Source organism: Anastrepha ludens, chromosome 6, assembly GCF_028408465.1.
Source record: "Anastrepha ludens isolate Willacy chromosome 6, idAnaLude1.1, whole genome shotgun sequence".
NCBI lineage: Eukaryota > Metazoa > Arthropoda > Insecta > Diptera > Tephritidae > Anastrepha > Anastrepha ludens.
The window spans coordinates 75,493,767-75,515,932 of NC_071502.1; the positions used below are offsets into that span (position 1 = coordinate 75,493,767).

General features: G+C 36.5%; 3 protein-coding genes across 10 annotated transcripts in view; 2 read left to right on the forward strand and 1 right to left on the reverse strand.

Moving 5' to 3' along the window:
* LOC128868312 (beta-glucuronidase) overlaps window positions 1-10,329 on the forward strand; it is a 50,574-nt gene extending 40,245 nt beyond the window's left edge. For 5 of the 8 annotated variants that reach the window (XM_054110248.1, XM_054110246.1, XM_054110247.1 and 2 more), the window contains exons 2-10: window positions 612-1,018; window positions 1,086-1,252; window positions 1,332-1,474; window positions 5,143-5,507; window positions 8,612-8,784; window positions 8,848-8,991; window positions 9,054-9,138; window positions 9,194-9,509; window positions 9,572-10,329. In XM_054110248.1, the coding sequence (XP_053966223.1) occupies window positions 629-1,018; window positions 1,086-1,252; window positions 1,332-1,474; window positions 5,143-5,507; window positions 8,612-8,784; window positions 8,848-8,991; window positions 9,054-9,138; window positions 9,194-9,509; window positions 9,572-9,774 (1,986 nt within the window). In that variant the 5' untranslated portion in view covers window positions 612-628 and the 3' untranslated portion in view covers window positions 9,775-10,329. The remainder of the gene's footprint in view (window positions 1-611; window positions 1,019-1,085; window positions 1,253-1,331; window positions 1,475-5,142; window positions 5,508-8,611; window positions 8,785-8,847; window positions 8,992-9,053; window positions 9,139-9,193; window positions 9,510-9,571) is intronic. The other 3 variants (XM_054110254.1, XM_054110252.1, XM_054110253.1) reach the window with 1 other exon arrangement.
* A 7,314-nt stretch (window positions 10,330-17,643) lies between these two features.
* LOC128868311 (beta-glucuronidase-like) lies at window positions 17,644-20,798 on the forward strand. The gene is made up of 11 exons (XM_054110245.1): window positions 17,644-18,042; window positions 18,096-18,275; window positions 18,341-18,507; window positions 18,800-18,945; window positions 19,011-19,387; window positions 19,437-19,609; window positions 19,686-19,829; window positions 19,897-19,981; window positions 20,053-20,229; window positions 20,301-20,439; window positions 20,497-20,798. The coding sequence occupies exons 1-11, from the start codon at window positions 17,713-17,715 to the stop codon at window positions 20,694-20,696; spliced, it is 2,118 nt and encodes a 705-aa protein (XP_053966220.1). The 5' UTR covers window positions 17,644-17,712; the 3' UTR covers window positions 20,697-20,798.
* Window positions 20,799-20,893: 95 nt separating this feature from the next.
* On the reverse strand, window positions 20,894-21,537 carry LOC128868313 (zinc finger HIT domain-containing protein 3). The gene is made up of 3 exons (XM_054110255.1): window positions 21,378-21,537; window positions 21,148-21,308; window positions 20,894-21,079 (listed from the first exon to the last, which is right to left on the reverse strand). Exons 1-3 carry the CDS (start codon window positions 21,440-21,442, stop codon window positions 20,895-20,897), a joined length of 411 nt encoding a protein of 136 aa, XP_053966230.1. The 5' UTR covers window positions 21,443-21,537; the 3' UTR covers window position 20,894.
* Between the last annotated feature and the right edge of the window lie 629 nt (window positions 21,538-22,166).

Consider the following 22,166-nt stretch of genomic DNA (forward strand, 5'->3'; position numbering starts at 1 on the left):
GTCAGCTCGCACAGCAAATGCGTTCGAATCTCTGCAAGTACCTTTACCTGATCCATATTACACAAATGAGTCAAATTTATTAAAAAATTTAAATAATCTTACGGTAGATGCTTGCGTTCTACTTATAAACGGTAAAAAATACTGGACCGACTGTCCCTGCTCGGGCGCCAATAAATGTTTTATTGAATATTTGGATATTCTTGAAATATACACACACGGACTGATGTCCAAATGAAAAAGGAAAGCTAAATTCTAAGCTCGCATACTGCAAGGCAACAATTTGAAAAGGGCAAGAGCACTCAAATACGGTACTTTTCCAGTACTTACTTCGATTGCTTAGTCCTCATTCTTACAAAAGAGTCGCAATTACAGTATGCTGAGTTACAAAAATTAAATTATATAAATTGAAGTATGTTGAATATGTTTAACAAGAAAAATAATAATAATACAAGATAATAAGTAAGCATGTAGGTACTATAATTATTGAAATATGCTTCGCATGAATAGTGAGTATCCTGCCCTCGCTAGAGCAAGGCTCGACCTATTCAAATTATTATCATATTTGAAATGGCCACCAACATTTTACAATGTATCTTTTCGTAAATTTTCAGCATTTTCTTTACTTGCCATGGCTGTCGTTGGGTATCTTATTCACTTCGCAATAGCGTTAGTTATTGTGAATAAAGAAGTGACGCCTACACGCGGAATGCTTTACCCACGGGAGTCCGAAACGCGGGAGATGCGTTCATTGGATGGATTATGGAACTTTGTCACATCGGACGAAGCAAATCCAACACAGGGAGTACGAGATAAATGGTTTGGAGACGATTTGAGTAAGGTAAAAAATGTGATCCCCATGCCAGTGCCTGCTAGTTATAACGATATAACAACAGACAATACAATCCGCGATCATGTTGGTACTGTATGGTACGATCGCAAATTTTTCGTTCCACGGTCCTGGGCGAAAGATCAACGAGTATGGCTTCGATTTGGCAGTGTGCACTACGAGGCCTTTGTGGTGAGTAATTGGCTACTTAATAATATCACAAATTGTAATAGAAAAGTAATAGAAATAATTTTAATAGTGGATTAATGGAGAAATGGTCGTAAAACATGAAATGGGTCATTTGCCTTTCGAAGCGGAAGTTACAAATTTTGTAAAATACGGCGAGGAAAATCGTATTACCGTTATGTGCGACAATGCGCTTATACAAACCACAGTGCCTCAGGGAAAAATTAGCGAAGTTAAGAAGTGAGTAGAATAGATAATAAAGATTTACAAAGTATTTCTAATAAATTTATCATATTTTATATTATCTTCATACTTTAAGGGATGGAGGAGTTGCAATAGTTCAAACTTATACATTTGACTTCTTCAACTACGCAGGAATACATCGCTCCGTCCATTTGTATACCACACCAAAAACTTTCATCGAAGAGGTTGAAGTCACTTCCGATTTGGCAGAAAATTCAGGTTGCTTTATATACAGGGTGGCCAATCTAGCGTAAAAGATGCATGAATAGTTTTCAATTAATTTTATTCTTGAAAGTAATATAGCTATGTCTTCGTTAACTAGCCATCGACGTTGAAATATGATTTTCTAGTAAAAAATTCATTTTTCACTTTTCAACTATGAGGTGTGTTCAAAAAGTATCGCGAATTTTGTGTTTTTTTCAAAAATTATTTATTTATTCATTAATATCTATTTTGTCCCCTTCAAAGTAATCCCCATGAGATATTATACACTTGTGCCAACGTTTTTTTTTTCAATCTTCGAAGCACTTCAAAAAACCATTTTTCCTCCTTCGATGCTGTCTTACCTTTCATGGGCCTCTTCAGTTTCGGGAGCAAGAAAAAGTCATAGGGGGCCAGATCTGGGGAATACGGTGGCTGTGGCATCGTTAGTGTGTTGTTTTTGGCCAAAAAGTTGCGCACAAGCAACGATGTGTGAGCAGGGGCGTTATCGTGATGCTAGAGCCAATTTTTGTTCTTTCACAAATCCGGGCGTTTCTGGTGGATTGCTTCGCGCAAATTGCGCATAACTTGCAGGTAATATTCCGTATTGACCGTTTTACCCTGTGGCAAGAACTTATGATGCACACCTCACCTGCAATCGAAGAAAACGGTAAGCAAAACTTTTACATTCGACCGAACTTGGCGCGCTTTTTCGGTCTTGGTTCGTGTGGCAGCTTCTATTGAAGTAATTCAGCTTAAACCCACGATTCGTCACCAGTTATGACCCTTTGGAGAAAATTTGGGTCATCGCGAACAGAGTCCAACACCTTATTAGCAATGTTCATGCGATGCTGCTTTTGGTCGAAATTGAGCAGTTTTGGTACGAATTTTGCGGCGACCCGTCTCATGCCCAAATCATTGAAAAAAATCGAATGGCATGAGCCAATCGACATGTCTAGGTTCTCAGAAACTTCTCTAACGGTGATTCGGCGATTGGGCAATACCATTTTCTTCACTTCATCAAGTTTTTCGTCTGTTGTTGAAGTGCTCGAGCCTCACGCTTTGCGTCGTTCACATATTTTCGGCCTTCTGAGAACATTTTGTACCACCGATAAACGTTGCTTTGGTCCAAAGTAGCTTCTCCGTATGACACAGTCAACATTCGGAATGCATCCGCGCACTTCACTTCGTTTTTCATACAAAATTTGATACAGGTCTTTGATCCATCTTTTTGAATAGGTAAGAATTGAAGACGAGCCGAAGCACGTGCAAGCAAAACAGCTGTCAACAATTAACTGAACATTCAAAATGGCAGAACTCGTCGGCATGAGTGATAGACATGAGTACCAACATTACCATTCCCATGGCAGCCGGTTCTACGTTACCGGAATGACTCTGGTTTTTCCCGACCAAGGGCTGCCGCCCTAGCCCTGTCTAGTGTACCTTATCCCACCCCCAATTTATATTGGGAGTCACCTTTGACAGCTTGCTCTCCTTCTCAGCGCATACAACCGCTATTGCAACGAAAGTACAGAATCGCAACAAGGTCCTCAAGTCGCTTGCCGGCAGCACTGGGGGCAAAGACAAGGCAATAGGCCGACCGGTTCTTAACTATGCTGCGCCTTTCTGGTCGCCTGGAACCAGTGATACGCAGTGGACGAAGCCCCAGACCTGCCAAAATACTGCAATAAGGACCGCGACAGGATGTCTTCTAATGTCCCCCATACAACACCTGCATGACGAGGCTCATATCCTACCTGTGAATGAGCATAACAAAGAATGGCACATCAGGAGGCACTTCCTAAATTACGTGGACGAAATCCTAGAAAAAACAGACAGACCACTCCAGGATCGGACAGTGTACAGACAGGCCATAAACGACATTCATCGGGAGACGCTTACCACCTTCTTAAGCTCCCGACCTCCGAATGCCGTTATCGGAGTCCAACCATCACCAATTGCAGACGAAGAGCTCCAACTTCCCCGAAAGTCCCGCGTAACCTTGGCACAATTACGTTCTGGATATTGTAGCAGGTTAAACTCCTACTTATCCAGAATCGACCCCGACATACTTAACATATGTCCGGCATGTGAAGGCACCCCGCATGACACTAACCACCTTTTCACATGCCCCATCAAACCCACTCATCTAACACCTCTCTCCCTCTGGACCCAACCCGTCGAAACAGCCAGTTTCCTTGGCCTACCGTTAGATGAGCTAGATGAAGACGACCGGTGATTACACTACAAAGGTACTGCTACATCAACAACAACAGTACCAACATATCGCAACTAAAAAATCTAAATTCGAATATTCGTAACCTGCGAAAATTCAAAATTCCTTCATTCACCTTTGTTTATGCGTAAAGCTGTTAAAATGTCTAACCATAAAGTAAATTTTTGACACATCACACAAAATAACGATTTTAGCGATAGTTCAAATTTCTTACGTAGAATGGACCACCCTGTACATATACTTGTAGTACATACATACATATGTGTAAGTGTATATTAGGGGTATTCAACCCAATTTCGTTACTTTGACGGTTTGTTAGTTGGCTGTTCAGCAAATATGTATTGTATTTGCTGCGAAGAGACTTATTGACTTATACGTACTTACATGTATGGGAGACCATAGCAAAAAAGCAAAAACTATTAGTCAATTCTTGGCCAAAAATCTAAAATAAGTCTCTGGTCCCCTCAATCCGTCCATTTTTGAGCTTCATCCACTGAAAGAAAATATCCTTGAAATACCAAATTTTTGATTGCAAGAATAACTTTCTTATGATTGTTCCTTTACCTTTTTGATATTTTTAACTTGAACTTCCCGCCCCACCATCAAATGCCAATCGTCAAACAGCTGATTGTTATTTTGCCAATTACCGATCAAATTGCTAAGCTCGTTATTTAGAGCTTATAATACGTGCACATATAAGTAGATGATCTACTTTTTCGCGGTTTACTCAAAATCCGTGATTTCCCATACAAAATTTCTCTCCCAATATCTGAGATTATAAAATAATCCTAGATAATAACGATACTTATTCACATACAACCCTGTGTTTTCTGTGTTATCGATAATTATTATTACGAATGTAAGGAGAAACATCAAAATGCCGGATGCCGGAAAAGAATTCAGGTCTTTAAACATAATTCTAATAAAATGTTTGTTAAATATTATTAATTAGGGATTCATTTTACAGAAAAAAGCGTGTGCCCACAAACGTTTTGTAGAATTTCCCATGCGCATTGCTGCCATAATTTTTTGCAACCTCAGTAAACGTCGCATACGGATTTCCTCCAACTGTTTATTATTAGCAGCTAATTGCGCAATTAAATTAGCTTTTCCTTCTCCTTGCATTTTCTTCATATCGTTAATAATAATTAAACAAACCACAACCATCGAAATATTATATTAAATTAATTTCTATGAAGAAAAGCCCTTCACAACAGTATTGACAGCTGATTGTCAATTTTGCAGGTAATCTGCCATATGTGAACGGATAGATTAATTTGGTGGATTTATAGGTGATTAATGCATATGTGAACGTATTATTAGGCACTTTGGTTGGATTTACAAAAACAAAATATACCTGAAACTATCAAGTAACGAAGCAACGAGTTCGGTGTGAAGACCCTATTATGTATTTTTATTATTGTTACACATATCCTCAATCGTTCTGCAGTGGGGCATGTATATTATAAAGTAAAAGTGAGCGGAACTGCCTCGAACGAAGCCGACAGTTCTCTACAAATTCGAGTGCAACTGCGAAACAAAGAAGGTGCCATTGTTTCCAATAGTACATCCAATGGCGATTTGACTGGTGTACTGGAAGTAAATAAAGCAAATCCCTGGTGGCCATATTTAATGCATCCTAAACCTGGTTACCTTTATCAAATGGAATTATTTTTACACGCTGCTGATAATACTTTAATAGACATTTATCGACTGAAGGTTGGAATACGCACACTTACCTGGAATAATACCTCATTCCTTATCAATGGACGGCCAGTGTACTTCAGAGGTTTCGGCAAGCATGAAGATTCAGATGTAAGTAACCCAAAAAAATTTTCATGCTTTCGTTATACGGAGAAAAAGTGCAACACGGTTAGGGAAAGAATTATCAAAAATCACCGAGAATTTTCAGCCACTTCAAACTTGCAATTTATTATTGTGCACTAAAATTTAATGGGATTTAATCTGCATTCCTAAATTATGTTTAAAAATATTTATTTAAAAGCTTAATTTATATTAAATGTTTATTTTCATTAAAATTAATTAAAACAAAAAACAAAAGAAAAGTAGTCAAAATACCGGTTATAGGTATTATTTTGACACTGGCAGAGCTCCTCCTCCAATTTTTGATTTGTGGCTTGATGTTGGTCCTCAATTGGAGGGGCCTACAATTGTATACCACCTCCGAAAGGTGGATTGTTTTTTAGCAGCTTATAATATCAGGTCAGTCCATAAGTTCGTGCGTTTTTTAAAGGTGGTTTTAAAATTAATAAAAAAGATGTTTAAAGTATTTATTAATCAATAATATATTTTCCTTCATTATTTACAATGCCTTCCCAACGTTTAGGCAAGTTTTTAATTCTTTGCTCAAAAAATTGTTTATCCTTGGAGCCAAACAACGCTTCGATATCCCTTTTTATAGCTTCTTTTGAGGAGTAGTTCTTGTTACTCATATGGGATTGAAGTCCACGGAAAAGGTGATAATCACAAGGTGCAATATCCAGAGAGTATGGTGGATGCGGCACCAGCTCCCATCCGAGCTCGTTCAGCTTGCCTAATGTTTGCCTTGCGGTATGAGGTCTTGCGTTGTCGTGGTGAAACAAAACTTTGCGTCTATTCACTAAAGACGGTCGATTTTTGTTAAGTGCCTCATTAAGGTTTGATAGCTGATGGGAATAATAATCAGTAGTTATCGTCTGCTTTGGTTCCAGAAGTTCATAATAAACAATACCAGCCATATCCCACCAAATAGACAGGAGAATCTTCTTGGGGGTCGGTTCTGGTGTTTCATCTTTATCTAACCATTGGCGTTCGCGAGCAGGATTATTGTAAAGGACCCATTTTCCATCAGCAGTAACGATACGGTTCAAAAAACTTTCATTTTCAAGCCGTTGCAGCAGCTGAGAACACACATTCACTCTGTGCTGAAGGTTGGCGACGGAGAGTCTATCGAGAACCCATTTTCCCAGCTTTGAAACCTTTCCCAACTGAACCAGGTGCCTGTGAACTGTTCTATGCGATGAATTTAGCCTCTGAGCTATCATATCGACTGTCAATTTGGCTCAGTTTCCACGAGTTCGAGCAAGGCGTCGGAGTTAAAGACTTCAGGACGACCAGCGCGCGGGACATCCTCCACGTCGCAGTTACCACTTCGGAATTTTGAAAACCACTTTTGCGCAATCCTTACACTCACGGAATCCTCTCCGCGAACAGTGTTTATTTCTGCAGCAGCAGTTGTTACATTTTTACCACTTTTATAAAAAAATACAAAATATGCCTCTTAAACGCGTTCGAAGATTCCATTTTATTTTTTAACAACACGTGCTTCTATCCTCGATTAAAATCACTTGTCGAATCCACAATATATCAAAGAAAATATAAATAGTTCCGTTATATTCCGCGAATAACTTTTTGTATGCAAAAATCGTACAAAAGTGAAATTATGGGTAAAATACGCACGAACTTATGAACTGACCTGATATATTGTAATTTACATAGATTGTATAAGTGATTGTTCCTACAATTAATAGGATTTTGTGATTATTTGTCAAACTAACTGTTCAAGTAAACACAAGTTTTAAACATTTCTGTTGAATTCAGTTAGGAAAATTTATGGAATTTCTTTATCCAACACCAACAAAAACTGAACTATATTTCATATAAACACAAATTAAGAATGAACCAGAATAAGAAAATTATTTACACGTTTTACACGTTACGTCAGGCTGTGCCAAAAACAATGTTATATAGGGTGGGCCATGTAAAATTTTGCTTTTTAAATCGGCTATAAAAAAAAAACTAATCAATATTTTTTCAAAATTTTTCTTTTATGTTGAAGATTGAACATTGTCATTTATGAATGAAAAACAATATCGTTCAAATGGCCTGCCACGACTGGCTTTACAGTAGGCCATTCGATCAACGCAATTTTTAAGCACATTTTCGATTGTTTGGGCTCCAATTTCATGAATGGCAACTTCGATTTCGTGTTTTAAAGCATCAATCGTCTCTGGATGGTTCGCATAGCATTTGTTCTTAACGGCTCCCCACAAAAAATAACGCTCGCCATTTACTGTAACCGCGGCTCCTCGCTCATTTTCGAGAAAAAAATGGCCCGATGATGCCCCAGACCAAAAACCGCACCAAACAGTGACTCAATTTGGATGCATTTGCTTCTCTACAGTAACATGTGGATTTTCTGAGCCCCAATTTCCGACAATTTTGCTTATTGACGTAGCCACCGATGTGAAAATCAGAAAAGAAGAAGAAGACTCACCACTTTGGAAATAGGTTTTCAATATTTCCCAATTATGTTCAAGCGTATAGCGTCCCATCTCGTAAATGTCAAACCTTTAAGTAAATTATGAACACATTTGACATGTCATTTGTGTTACCCTTCTCAAAATAAATAAGTGGTTCAAAAAGCAAACGCTATATGGCCCACCCTGTATATGAACTTGTTGCGTCCTCTTATTACGCCCTTATGTCACATACCAGTTTCTTGAAAGTCTATTGGGAACATTCAAATAGAAATCCTGAACTTTGATAAATCCTACTATTAATACAGTTTCAGTAAATTTCTCGACTCCGGTGCGATGTAATGGGTTCAACCAAATTGGGATACATTTTTTTTTTTTTCAAATAGCGGTCATGTATGGGCCGGTAAGAGCGAACCTCCACATTTTTGCTATGAAGAAGATTCTCTGAAAAACCACTTGCCGCTCGGAAGGGGCATACACCTACGAGGGACTTCATTCGTAGGATAACATTAGAGCAACCCAACCTAAAAATCCAGCAATATATTTATTACGTGCTATAATGTTATGTTAATATTATTTTTAATTGCGTACAATACAATACAATACACTTCGATTTATTTACTAGTTACACCTAATATAAATTATTTCTATACTCGTCAGATACGTGGAAAGGGATTAGACTTCGCGTTACTAACTCGTGACATGAATTTGTTGAAATGGATCGGTGCAAATGCATATCGCACTTCACATTATCCCTACTCCGAAGAGTCCATGCAGTTTGCCGATGAAAATGGCATTATGATAATCGATGAATGTCCAAGTGTTGATACGGAGTATGTAATGCATAACATTTTGTTTCTTTTTATACAGATCTGATATTCTATATTTTACTATAGCAATTACAACCAGGCATTATTGGACAAACATAAATCCGCCATGGAGCAGCTGATACATAGGGATCGGAATCATCCAAGTGTGATTATGTGGTCTATTGCGAACGAGCCCCGCACTAGTCCATTTCAAGCCGATTCTCACTTTCAGTAAGACTTCAATAGCTCTCATTTAATAGTAAATGTAAATAACTACTAACATCATTCTAAAGATTTGTAGCCAACTTCACACGTGCACTTGATAGCACAAGGCCCGTAACTGCAGCCATTGCCGTGCCCTCGGGCAGTGATCGAGCTGTAAGGCTTTAATAATACACACTGAAAGATTCCACTTTAATGTGCTTTCATACAGGCTAAACATTTGGATATAATATGCTTTAATCGTTATAATGGATGGTATAGTAATCCCGGAAAATTGGATATGATCACTACAAACGTCGTCGAGGAAGCGATTACTTGGAACAAAAAACACAACAAACCGGTGATGATTGGGGAATATGGTGCTGACACCATCGAAGGATTACATTTGCTTCCAGCTTATATTTGGTCTGAAGAATACCAAAATGAATTATTCTCGAAGCACTTCAAGGCATTTGACATACTTCGAAAAAAGCAGTGGTTTATTGGCGAATTCGTTTGGAACTTCGCGGATTTCAAGACAGCACAATGTACGCTGTTGAAGAATTATTTATTTGCTCCGATGTAATTAAATCGCTTTCTTTTGTTTCAGCGATAACACGCGTGGGCGGTAATAAAAAAGGGGTTTTCACACGTAATCGTCAGCCAAAGGCCACGGCTCATCTACTGCGAAAACGCTATTTTGCCCTTGGTAGTGAAATAGATCATTGTAATGTTCCAGAGGATATTTTCCTTTATATCACCGATGCATCTTCAACTATGTCGCGTAGTAAACGAGAGGGAGCTGATTTATAGAACGTGTTTAAAACCACTGAGTGTATGTAGATCCTAACTAAATAAGTAATAGCAGCTCCAATTTCAAGTTCAATTAAGCATTTTACTTTTTGTCTTTTGACTGGCTGAATTTTCGTATATCGTAATACATAAACAAATTATTTTGTATTAAAAAAACATATTTTTATACACATGTATTAAGCTTTAATAAACTTAATGTTAGTGTTAATGATAATAAAGTGTTAAATGTGTATATTACTTATTGAGTATATTGTAGCTACATACATACATACATACATGCATATAAACATGAGCAATTGAAATATTTCCATTGGACCTAAGGTCTAAATTTTATACATTTGGTACAATATTACAGCACTTTAAGACTTAAAAGACATTTGTACAGAGTTTATACACAAATAAGTAAAAAATAATAATAATTGTACGAGTAATTCACAAATGCCTTAAATTCTGTATGATTTTGTTTATGCGTTACTGTAAAATGATGTACAAGTGCTTTAATTTCAAGATATGTTATAAAGTAACGAATAAATATTTATTTATTGCACCCAAAGATTAATTTGCACTTGAATATGCACTTTCAGGTAAACCGAAAAACAAAATAGACAATGCTCCGCAGGCAATTGAAAATACCTACAACCTGCCACAAAGGAGAAATTTTGTTGGTGTAGTCTAGGCCTCGTTTCGTACAACTTACTTGCACTGACTTCGATTCTTCCGCGCTTACAACAAAACGTCGCCGAATTCACCTATTCAAAAATCACAAATCATTTGTCAAGTTTGCTATCTTCGAAAAATCATAGACACAGTCATCGACTAACTGCCCGCGTGTATAGACGTGCATTAAAATGTTCTCTGCTACTTACTTACTAAATAGTTGTTCTGTCGCGCTTTACGCTTTGATTTTCATTTTCCGTAACACCATTCGATTATTTCAACCAATCACAGGCGCCGTTAAATAAACAACAAAATGCCATCGGGACCTCCGGATAGGAGTGCTAATAGATTTTCGCTTCTAAGTGAACACAAAAGTTCCCAAGAGTATTCCAATTCCTTTCCCAATCTAACCCAAAAAAAAAAATGCAGAACTGAGTTCATGCGTAATAAAAAAAGCACTAACACCATTTCAACCAAGTGGATAACATCAAGCAACTTAAAAAAGGGATACATTCTCATCTTAGCTCGGAATGGAAAAGTCGCTGAAAAGTTATTGAAAACTAAATCGCTAGCTAATATTTGTTTCTGCCGAACTGCATAACAATCTCAACGCCGTAGAGGGCACGGTATACGCTCCTTGCCTAATCAGCGTAAAGGGAAAAAGATATTGTAAAAAAACTGAAAAGCCAAAGAGTATCAAATATTCAATACTAGCTTTAACCCACGGCCTCGCTTGCGTAGAAGTAGTTTTGAGGGATTTAGGATATGTATATAAAAGAATTACAAAAAATAATTTAATAGAAAATCCGTTGCTATGCCTCGTTGTATAAAATCAAAACAACCATTCAGAAAAATATCAAGCAAAATTATCTTTATTAATTTTCTATCCCAAACCGTTTTTGAACTTTGCATTTGGTTCATAGTTGAACAGCTTATGCGGATTATGAAGTCTATAAATAGTGGGAAATAGGATAAACTAAGATTTTTTAGATTAAATTTAAGCAAATATTCGATTATCAGAGACGAATGAGAGTGGTGGCGCGGTCTGGGGGCTGTGGGAAGGGAGTTCCATCATAAAAACATGCCTATAACCTTCATTGGGTGAAAATATGAATGTATAAAAATTTTTACGTCATTTGGTGTTGTAGTTTCGTAGTGATGCGCGGACAACGTACAGATATTCACCTTTATAGTATAGATATTTACAAAAATGCACACCCAACCTGGTTCGTAGTCAAATCCAATCTGTGCTTTTATTCGTTTTTAAAAATGGTTGTTAGCCACGCTCTTAAAGAAAAGAAACAATACTTAAGGTCTAAACGCTCATTATCAACCGTGACGACTGTATTCTTTGCGTTCGAGCGCTGGGAGAGGTATAGTTACGCTGTATTCAAACTTTAGACGCGTTTTTCTCAAAACTATATTTTTCGAATTGGCGTACACGATAACTCGAAAAGTTATTGACCGATCTCCCTAAAATTTTGCGCACATCTTTTTTATGATATTACTTTCTATGTGAATTTACAAGTTTTTGAAAATTTTGTCGAAGCAAAAATAGTAGGAAAATTCGCCTCAAAATTCACTTTTTTTTAAGCATTTTATTCCGCGAATTTTTTCCCCCATTTTTTTTAATTCATTCATTTTTTCAGGCTACTGACGCCGATGCGACCTTCCTGGAGGAATTGAGTGTACATCCGCCATTTTAAATGATTAAATAAAAAAAAAAATGTATACATATTATTTTAATGTACAAATAAACTGTATGCCAATTTAAAAAATATATAGGCCCTTATTATGAGCAACATTCGATCTTCGACTGTAGTCGAAAGTGCTGATCGAACGAACTTTCATTTGGTATTATGGTGCTCATTCGTTGAAGAATGGGACTATTGTGAATTTCGATCGCTCGACGCATTTACAATAGATCATTTTTTCTCAGCTGATCAGCAAATCAAAATAAAAGAACAACCGATTGTGCTGAAATTCTTTGTTAACAACATTTTTAAAAGTTAAAAAAAGTATTTTTTGTGAAAATGAGTACAACGGAGTTGTGGTTCGACGATTCATCGGACTATGAAAGATTAGTGGAACTAGCTAGAAGTAGAAAACAGTTGAGGGGCGCATCCAACCCCCTAGAAATGGCTTCCACTGAGTAAGTTTAGAATTTTCAAAATGTGTTGACGTACTTAATATTACAGAAATTTCCTTACAGATTTTTATAGAACTTTAGATTATCTAAAGAGGCGTTTATGAACCTACTGTCCAGTAAAGAAAACCAGTTGCAGCAGTGCACCCGATACAAATCCATTCCAAATATGTTAAAGCTAGCCACAGTTCTGCTCAGGGATCGTACCAATTGAGTATTGGTAATGAAGGTATGCTAGGACTTGCTCAACCCACTGTGTACGATGATGCTGAAGATATTGAAGTGGAGTCAAATAACGAAGAAGCAGAAAACATAAGACATGAAATTCTTAGAATATTATAGAAAAATCTAAAAAGTATTAAATAGAAACCTTTACGCCAAAGTTTCTGTTTTATTTTTGTTATAAATTTTCTTTATTCAATTATTCGTCATTCGAAAAAAATATGTATTTCAGTTCCTCTACGTATATCAGCCCATGCCTGCCAAGGGAAAATAAAAATGTATTTCTATAAACATCACAAAAAAAAAAACATTATTAACCTTAATCCATTTTGCTGCCGTTCTACTGGTGGTCCCAAGCAATTCAGCTCCGTTGTAAATTCCTTCCATTTTTTTGCTGCTTGAACTTTGGTGCACATCCCTTTTGCGAATTGTGGATTCTCTTCCATTAATGCAACTAGCCTTTATAATTGCAGTTTGGTACTCACGATTTTCGACCTGCATAAAATTAACAAAATTAGTATATATTTATTATTTGGTTACTCTAAAACCATAAATAATCGCAAACAACTTACATTTTAACAAGTTTTCCCACAATACGCTGCACAATCGAAAGCAAAATTGCATTCGACTCTAAATTCGATATACAACGAAAATTTCGACAGCATTGCACGGCTCATAATACCAAATTGACATTCGATTTTCGATCTTCGACAACCAACGAATATCGAAGATCGAATCTAACTCATAATAGGGGCCATATTGACTTCTTCATTTTAAATAATTTTAATAAAAATCAGGGAAAATATGGCCGTTTACAGGTATCTGTCCCCTTAAGGCGTGAAAATATTTTTAAGTCAACTAAGAACTATTGCTTAGGGGCTAATTACACATATCAATCACTATGGATGTATGCTTATGGTTACAGTATACAAATTCACCAATACTCAATATGGAAAAATAACACCTACAGTAGCTCACAGCTTATTTGATGCAGCCAAAAGAAATTATTAAAATATCAAATATATTTTATGGTATTTCCATTACAGAAAACATTTTTATATTTTTTTATTGTTAAATAACATGTTTTATTTAATAACAAAAAATATTTCTTCATAAGAAAGATATGGCAAATTAAAACAATTCAGTTACAGTTTTGAGGCACAACTTAAATGATGCTTAAAATTAAAAGTATTTAAAAAACGTAAACACATTAATATTTCAAGTGCAAGAGTCTGTACTACATGTGGGCAGTTCCAGATAAGCCAAGATTTGACAATGCCAGACGTATGACGTATGCCTGGAACCGTTGTCCTGGTCGAAATTAAACGAATCCCTAAGACCCATTTTATCCGCGCTTTGTGCTAAATTATGTTTTAGCAGATCCAGATATATCTGTTCATGTTTCCTTCGATAAATGTTAAATTTCCGACGTCTGAATAGGACATGCAACCCCATACCATCACACTGTCCCTGCCGTGTTTAACTGTAGAGCGCAAATTACATGGTTGAAGCGCGGGGTTTAGTTTTCTCCAAACGCAGGTCTTCCCATCAGACTTGAAAAATTTGCTTTCATTCGCAAAAACAATGGACTTCCAGAACGAAATGTCTTAATTTAAATGTTGTTTGCAAAACTCTATTGTTTGTTTTCTATTACGAGCATTAATCAACGGTTTATTTCGGGCAGTCCTTCCATGAATATTTTTTTAAATCGGGTTTTTCTTTAACTTTCGGAACAATCCACCTCTTATCTCCATCATTAAATATAATAGCAACAATTTCTGCAATTTTTCGTTGGCTTTTGCCCTTTTTATAATGACGAATAACTTCTTCCCTTTTTTCAAGTGAGGTCCGTTTTCCCATTTAAAAAATTTTTTTATTTTTTCAACTTTTCTTTAAAATTTTTTTTTTTGAGAATGACAATCTAAGCTAAAGCTAAACAGAAAAATATACAGTTCACCGTTAATGCATTCTCAGAGAAAATATAAAATACATTGCATCATTTATGCTGTGAGCATATTTAGATGAGGAAATTAATTGTTTCTCTATTTTTTCAGCAAGCTTTGTTTTTAATATTGTTCTTTCTGAGGTGGTAAACAGTACATACATATCTCATAACAAGTCGTATACATTTTTTTAAAATTAAATTTAATAAACATCGAGTCATTTTCTTTTTTTTTCTAAAAAAGTATTATCCGCATCACTGTCAACGCCTGTTTCCATTATCACCAAAAATCGTATTTCGTACAACACGCAAAAGCCGATCACAATGACTGGTGATATCAACAGTTGGAGCGCCATATGGGGCTCACGTGCAACCAACGCCAGGGGACTTCGAAGCCGCAATCATATGGCACAACCTACGTATACTAAACGACCTTCGCCCAGTCCACTTCTCCACCCATGATTCCCTTACGCATTCCGTCATCGCTGGCTGCTCTCCCGCAATCCTTCCAATAACGTCGTGTCACACGCTGTACGATGACACCATTTTCCAATTAAAACCACAATAACACTCTCCAATCATCACTACAAAATGTATTTCTCGTCAAATTTAAATTACACGAAGCGAACTGGGTAGAACTCTTAAAAACGACCGACCAAGAACTTGTGAAAAAACACTCACCACTCAAACTAACAGAGATGCCGCTTTGATTACCAAATCCATTCGAGTCGTTATAAGCGCATTCGTCAAATCCATCCCTGCTAGGAAAGATCGGTATATTGATGAAGTAACGAATTCTCCACAATTCGATTGATAAAGTTTAAAGACTAGAACGGCATTCTATAAAATATTATCCCATTCGTTACAAGCTATCCAACGCCAGATTCCGAAAGGAAGCAAAATCAGCCAAAGCCCAATGCTTCCAACAATTCTCTAGCTCTGTCAACCGTGACACGCCGACTCAATAGCAATGAAAAACAATAATCAAGTCCTTACTGATCCATCCAACATTGCAAATCACTTCGCTATACACTGGACACGATTCTCATCAGATGTAAATTTCTCTGTCGCCTTTGACGCAGCAAAACGCCGGGCAGAAATCCCATACAATCTCAACCCCTCCAACATGCAAGCAAAGTCCTATAGACAATCGTAATCATATCCCAATTGAAACAAGCAATAAATACTGCAAAAGGAAACACTCCTGGAGCAGAACGGATATCTTCCAAAATAATAAATTTCACATTAGACCGAACCCAACTTAAAATACTTGACCTTTACAATAATATACTCAACACCGGAGATGATCGCCCCCGTACTCAAACAGTCTAAAGATCCAACAAAAACTTCCAGCTAACGACTAATTTCCTTATTACCATGTCACTCCAAAACTTCAGAGAAGATAATTGCTAAAAGACTACAACCAAAAGAGGTTTGCAAAGACTCACACAATTACGTATCTGATAAAGACACCTGTGCTAAGCAAAATAGACTATGGTCTATTTCTATATGGAAATATTCTAAAAATTACTTTAAACATCATCAAGCCTTCATACCACCGAGCCATAAAGACCAGTACATATGCGTTCGTCACCACTCCAATAAACAAGAGGCCTTCCAGCACTGGAAGAAAGAGTCCACGAAAGCAGACTCAGACTAATCCCAAAAATCCTGTCACAGAGAAACTGGTTAAGTGACACCAGAGACACTCGATAGTGGCACCGGAAAAGCTTTCCTTAGTAGAAATATCCAAAAATTGTGAAAAAGTGAAGCATACCATATTCGCAAACATCACATTAAAAAATTCGCTCCTTTAACCTAAGTCAGGCAACACAGAGCTTGCAAAATATATAAAAGACAAAACTCCCAACACATTACATTTACAAGTATTTCGTCAACAACTCTCCCAATTTCGTACACAAAATTACGAAATTCTTTACATAGATACCTCAAAAGTTGAATACAACACCGCATACGCAGTAGTAGACTCAAAAGACCAGATGCTATTAAACTACACTGTGCCGTCTATAGTTACCGCTAAAGCCAAACACACCAAACTTGTTTGAATTCCCGGACACGTAGAAATTACTGGCAATGAGATAACAGATACTACAGCAATGTCTGCTTGTAATGCGCCAATTTTTAAAAGCCCTATCATGGAGAAAATTGATCTCTTACGAGCTAGTCTACTACAGTACCAGACACAACAATGCTTCAGAAGAGCACCATTTAAAATCACCACTACTCAATCATAAACACAGAAAACGTCTGCCATATACCCAACTACAATCGGAAAATAAAAAATTTTGTTTTCTCGCGTCTTCGCCTTGGCCACACAAACGTAACACATTCCCCCTGCTAAGCAACACACACCTCACGGTCAAACATGAATGCCCGACATGCCCGATACTCCACCGAATTAGATCATCCTTTAACGTTCTCTGCATCCACCTTCTCAGTTTCAATTTTTCATTGTTTAATAAACCAAAGTCAAAAACCAACAAATGCTATCTTTAATTATAATTAAGCTATCATATCTATAATTAACATTATTCAACATAGTTTTTAAGTTATTTTAATAAAAATTATAAATTTTCTAAGCTTATTATGTCAAAGATTTCGAAATATACTGTTTGTTAACACTGTGTGATGAGAAAGCAATCAGCTAATACGTTTCTACGGAACAATCCAAATTTTTTCATTTACTCAAGTACACGAACGGAACGCTGGGGATTTTTCATTTACTGGGGCTCTCATTAGTTTAATCGTCTTAGCTGCCACGGAATGTACGTTTACGTTAGTGACTATGAGCACCATAAAACTGAGCGCGAAAACATTTTGGTCGACATTTGGCAATGCTGTAATTGAATTTTGTTTAGGTCATCTGAGTTTTGCTTGCGTTGCAAATATTTTTTTAGTAAGTCGAAAGCAATTTCCATATGCCATTAATTATGATAGAAGTTTGCAGACTATGAAAATAAACATAATGATGATTAAATCAAAATCATTTCTGCTTAGCAGCTTTATACTTGGAATATGTGGGAACATCGGCCTTACTTTTGGTTTAGTAGAACAACAGAATGTTTCAGAAAGCAAAATAACCAAAACAGAGTCTCAGGGTAAACAATTCGATTATATGCGGTTGGAGGACGAACCAGTGACTCGTGGCTTACTTTATCCACGGGCATCGGAGACCCGGGAAGTACTAACGCTTGATGGGATTTGGCGTTTTTTAAGGTCAGACATTAATGATCCTATGGAGGGAGTACGCAATAGTTGGTACCAAGATGATTTAGATAAGGTAATTTGTGTATTTTCCTTAATCGATTTTGCACTTAAAATTTATGCGGCAAGGTGAAACCAACACGGCCAATGCCAGTACCCTCCAGTTACAATGATGTGAGTGCAGAAAATGAATTGCGTGACCACGTCGGAACAGTATGGTACGAAAAAAAAATTTTTGTCCCACATTCATGGAACATCGATCAACGTATTTGGTTACGTTTTGGTAGTGTCCACTATGCTGCCATTGTCGTATGTTATCATTACTGTATGGTATTTATATTGCACAGCTTTCAAACAAACCTTCATTACTCTAGTGGGTGAACGGGCAACAGGTAATGTCTCATGCCATTGGCCACTTACCATTCGAAGCGGAAATAACACGTGAGGTAAAGTTTGGTGCTGAAAACAGATTAACGCTTCTTTGCGACAACACACTTTTGAACACAACGATTCCACAAGGGAAAATTCTTGAGGAGGAAAGGTATTTAATGATGACTTAATGAAACACTTTGTAAATTAAATATTATACACGAGGTGTATTCGAAAACAAGGTGAATTTTCATATTTCACAGGCTACGTACATTCGACTTTTGATTATTATTATTTTTTCTGTTGGTACACTCGTCTCGATTGTTTTGTTTGTGAGAGGCATAAATAAGATAAGTGCTGAGGATGTCGGCATATCGAATGTACGTACCCGCGAAATTTAAAAATTCACCTTATTTTTTGAACACACCTCGTATTCTATAGATTACATTAATGCTTATTTTTAGTGATAACGGCAAGGTAGTGGTCCAACAATATACCTTCGACTTTTTCAATTATGCTGGCATACACCGCACAGTTCATCTGTATACCACACCGACTGTTTTTATTGAAGATATTAAAGTATCAACCGATTTGGTTAAAAGCCACGTTGGTAAGCATATTTTTCATAGCTATTATTCAAAATATGATGATATGAAATATATTTATACCGGTTAGGAGTTGTACACTATGAAGTAATCGTGAATGGTGTTGCGAAAAAATCCGTAATTTATGACCCACCTATTGAGCCACTTTATATTCATGCGCAATTACGCAACAAAGAAGGAGAAATTGTAGCCCACAGCGTAGCCAAAACTTCGTTCAATGGTACGATGATGGTAAAAGATGTCATGCCATGGTGGCCGTACTTAATGCATCCAGAGCCTGGTTATTTATACACCTTGGAAATATATTTGCACGCTGTGGATGAATCTCTACTAGATGTATATCGTATGAAAATCGGCATTCGCACACTAAAATGGAATAATTCTAGTCTGCTTCTAAATGATGCCAATATTTATTTGCGAGGGTTTGGACGTCATGAGGATTCTGATGTGAGAATTAGATTTCCGTAATATATTTGTATGAATTTTGTTATTTTAGATCCGAGGGAAGGGATTTGACTTTGCATTGATGACACGTGACTTTAATTTATTAAAATGGATTGGAGCGAACGCATATCGTACTTCACATTATCCCTATTCCGAAGAATCTATGCAATTCGCAGATGAATTTGGTTTCATGATCATAGATGAGTGTCCGGGCGTTAATGCAGAGTAAATATACTATATAAACTTTGCTCCAAGTACAGATATGCCTACTATAGATTTGACAACAATATCATTGTTTTAGCATTTACGAACCTTTGTTGTTACGGAATCATAAATCCTCACTGGAACAACTAATACATCGAGATCGCAACCACGCAAGTGTAGTTATGTGGTCCATAGCAAATGAACCGCGCTCTGCTCATGCTCAAGCTGATAAATATTTCAAGTAATTCGTATAGATCACAAATATTAATATTCAAACTGTTGATATTAAAGAGGAATGTAATTTACAGAATTCTGTCGAATTATACGAAAACAATGGATCCATCGCGACCTATCACTGCCGCTTTAAACGTTGATGCCAAAGCGGATAAACTGGTAAGGAAAACTTAGTTAGATACTAATTGGCATTTCAAGCACATTTAAAATAATACACGATCTGAAAACAGGCAAAATATCTGGATATTATAAGTTTTAATAGATATAATGCGTGGTACCAAAACGCCGGCCACTTAGATATGATTACAAAACGTGTTGAAGAGGAGGCAAATCTATGGCGTGAAATGCATAATAAGCCCGTCATAATGACAGAATACGGGGCGGACACTTATGAAGGATTGCACTCCGTAAGTACAATTTAACACACATACCTTTCATTAAATATCCTACTAAACCTAACTTATAATTTGGAGTAAAGTTGCCATCATATATTTGGTCTGAAGATTACCAGCGATCACTGCTTAGCAAACACTTTAAAGCCTTCGATAACCTAAGATCTCAAAAGTGGTTTATTGGAGAATTTTTGTGGAATTTCGCTGACTTCAAAACGGCTCAATGTGAGTTTTAAAAAATAGTGTTCAATTGTAATACATTATTTGTTTGGTTGCTTTCAGCTTTTACACGTGTTGGAGGCAATAAAAAGGGTGTTTTCACTCGTAATCGACAACCTAAATCTGCAGCGTATCTACTTCGTCAACGTTACTACAGTTTAGCCGTTGAATTAGATCAATGCGAGACACCTCAGGACGTTTTTGATTACATTATAAACTGGCAAGAGAAGCCACCTTTCATAAGAGATTATGAAGATTTATAATAATTCTGCAGTCTGTAAAAATTTAATCAATTATGTACATATGTATGATATGAAACCTATAGTAAAACACTGAAAGTACTTATTAATATAATCATTTTTTGTGCTGATTAAGTTAGAGTTATATTGTATATATCAACTATAAATAATAATTATTATATATCAATTATAAATAATAATAAATATTTTGGAATTTACATTTCAATTACAATCATCTGCAACCTGTGGTTCAACAACTTTCAGACATTCATCGGCAAATTCTAAAAAGAGTGGTTCCTGCATAGCAGCTTTCATAGCTTTCCACGCATCAGGAGTTACATCTATTTCTTTTAGTAAATTGCGTAAATGGGGATTGCATAGCAAACGGTGAAGGGCTGCGCAGTCTTCTAATATGGGAATGTAATTATGTTAATAGAATAAAAATACGTAAAAATCCGCAGCTTAAATCTTTTACTTAGCATCTCCAATTTTTTTCGTGGAACTGTATCTTTAGTACTAAAAGGCTCGTGTAGAGTAGGCTCCTCAATATGGCTGACTTCTGATGTTGGAGTATTTAAGGACTGCTTTGATTCACAGTCAGCCTCTTTGTGTTTTTTGTAGCAGTTAAGCGAGCAACTAGTATTAAAGAAAATGTAACGAATGCAATTGGTACAATACGTTCTCAATTTTTTCATATTGACTCACTATGATTCTAAGCATGTTGGACACTTGTATTTGTTCGTAGGCACTTGACATGTTACACAAAACATTTTTATAGCAGTTTGCCCAAAAATCTTTAATTAAATAAACAAAATCACATAAATCTACTGGCACAAAAACCATATGACTCCAAAGTAAACTGAAAGCTGCCAGATTGATAAATTTAGTATTATACCGTCTCGATGTAAAGAATACTGATGCTGTGTAGAGGGGGTATTCTACACTCTAAAAGTGAAAACCTCTCCGGGCGGGGGGTTATAGTGGGAAATATTTAGTATAGTGTCTATCGCTTTGAAAAAAAGGTTAAAGGGGTGTATCCCAATCTCAAAACTGAAAACCGCACCTGCCGGAGGCTTATAGTTCTTAAGTGATTTAATGTTAAAGTTTTGTAATTTAACGAAAAGTGGGTGTTGACATATACCTGAAATATAAACGAAGTGCGTATGCAGAGATGTTCCGGGGAAGGTTCATTGTAAAACTACAGTATTTTTTTCTTTAAATTAAAATTGAGAAATATTTTTGAAAATAAAAACTTACAACTCATTTAAATTTAGAAACTATGATATTAAGCGTATCAAAAAAATAATAAAGCAATTAAAAGCCAAAAATTACGGTTTATAAGTGTTTTGTATTGCTTCGAGCAGTTTTACAAACAGGTCCTCATGCATAGAACTTTTTTTCGCATGGGTCAATCCAACTCCGGCTCCACAGTATTATTGCGTGGAACTCCTTTTGGCGTGGACGGCCTTCGGCCGCGCTTAAAAAAAAAATAAC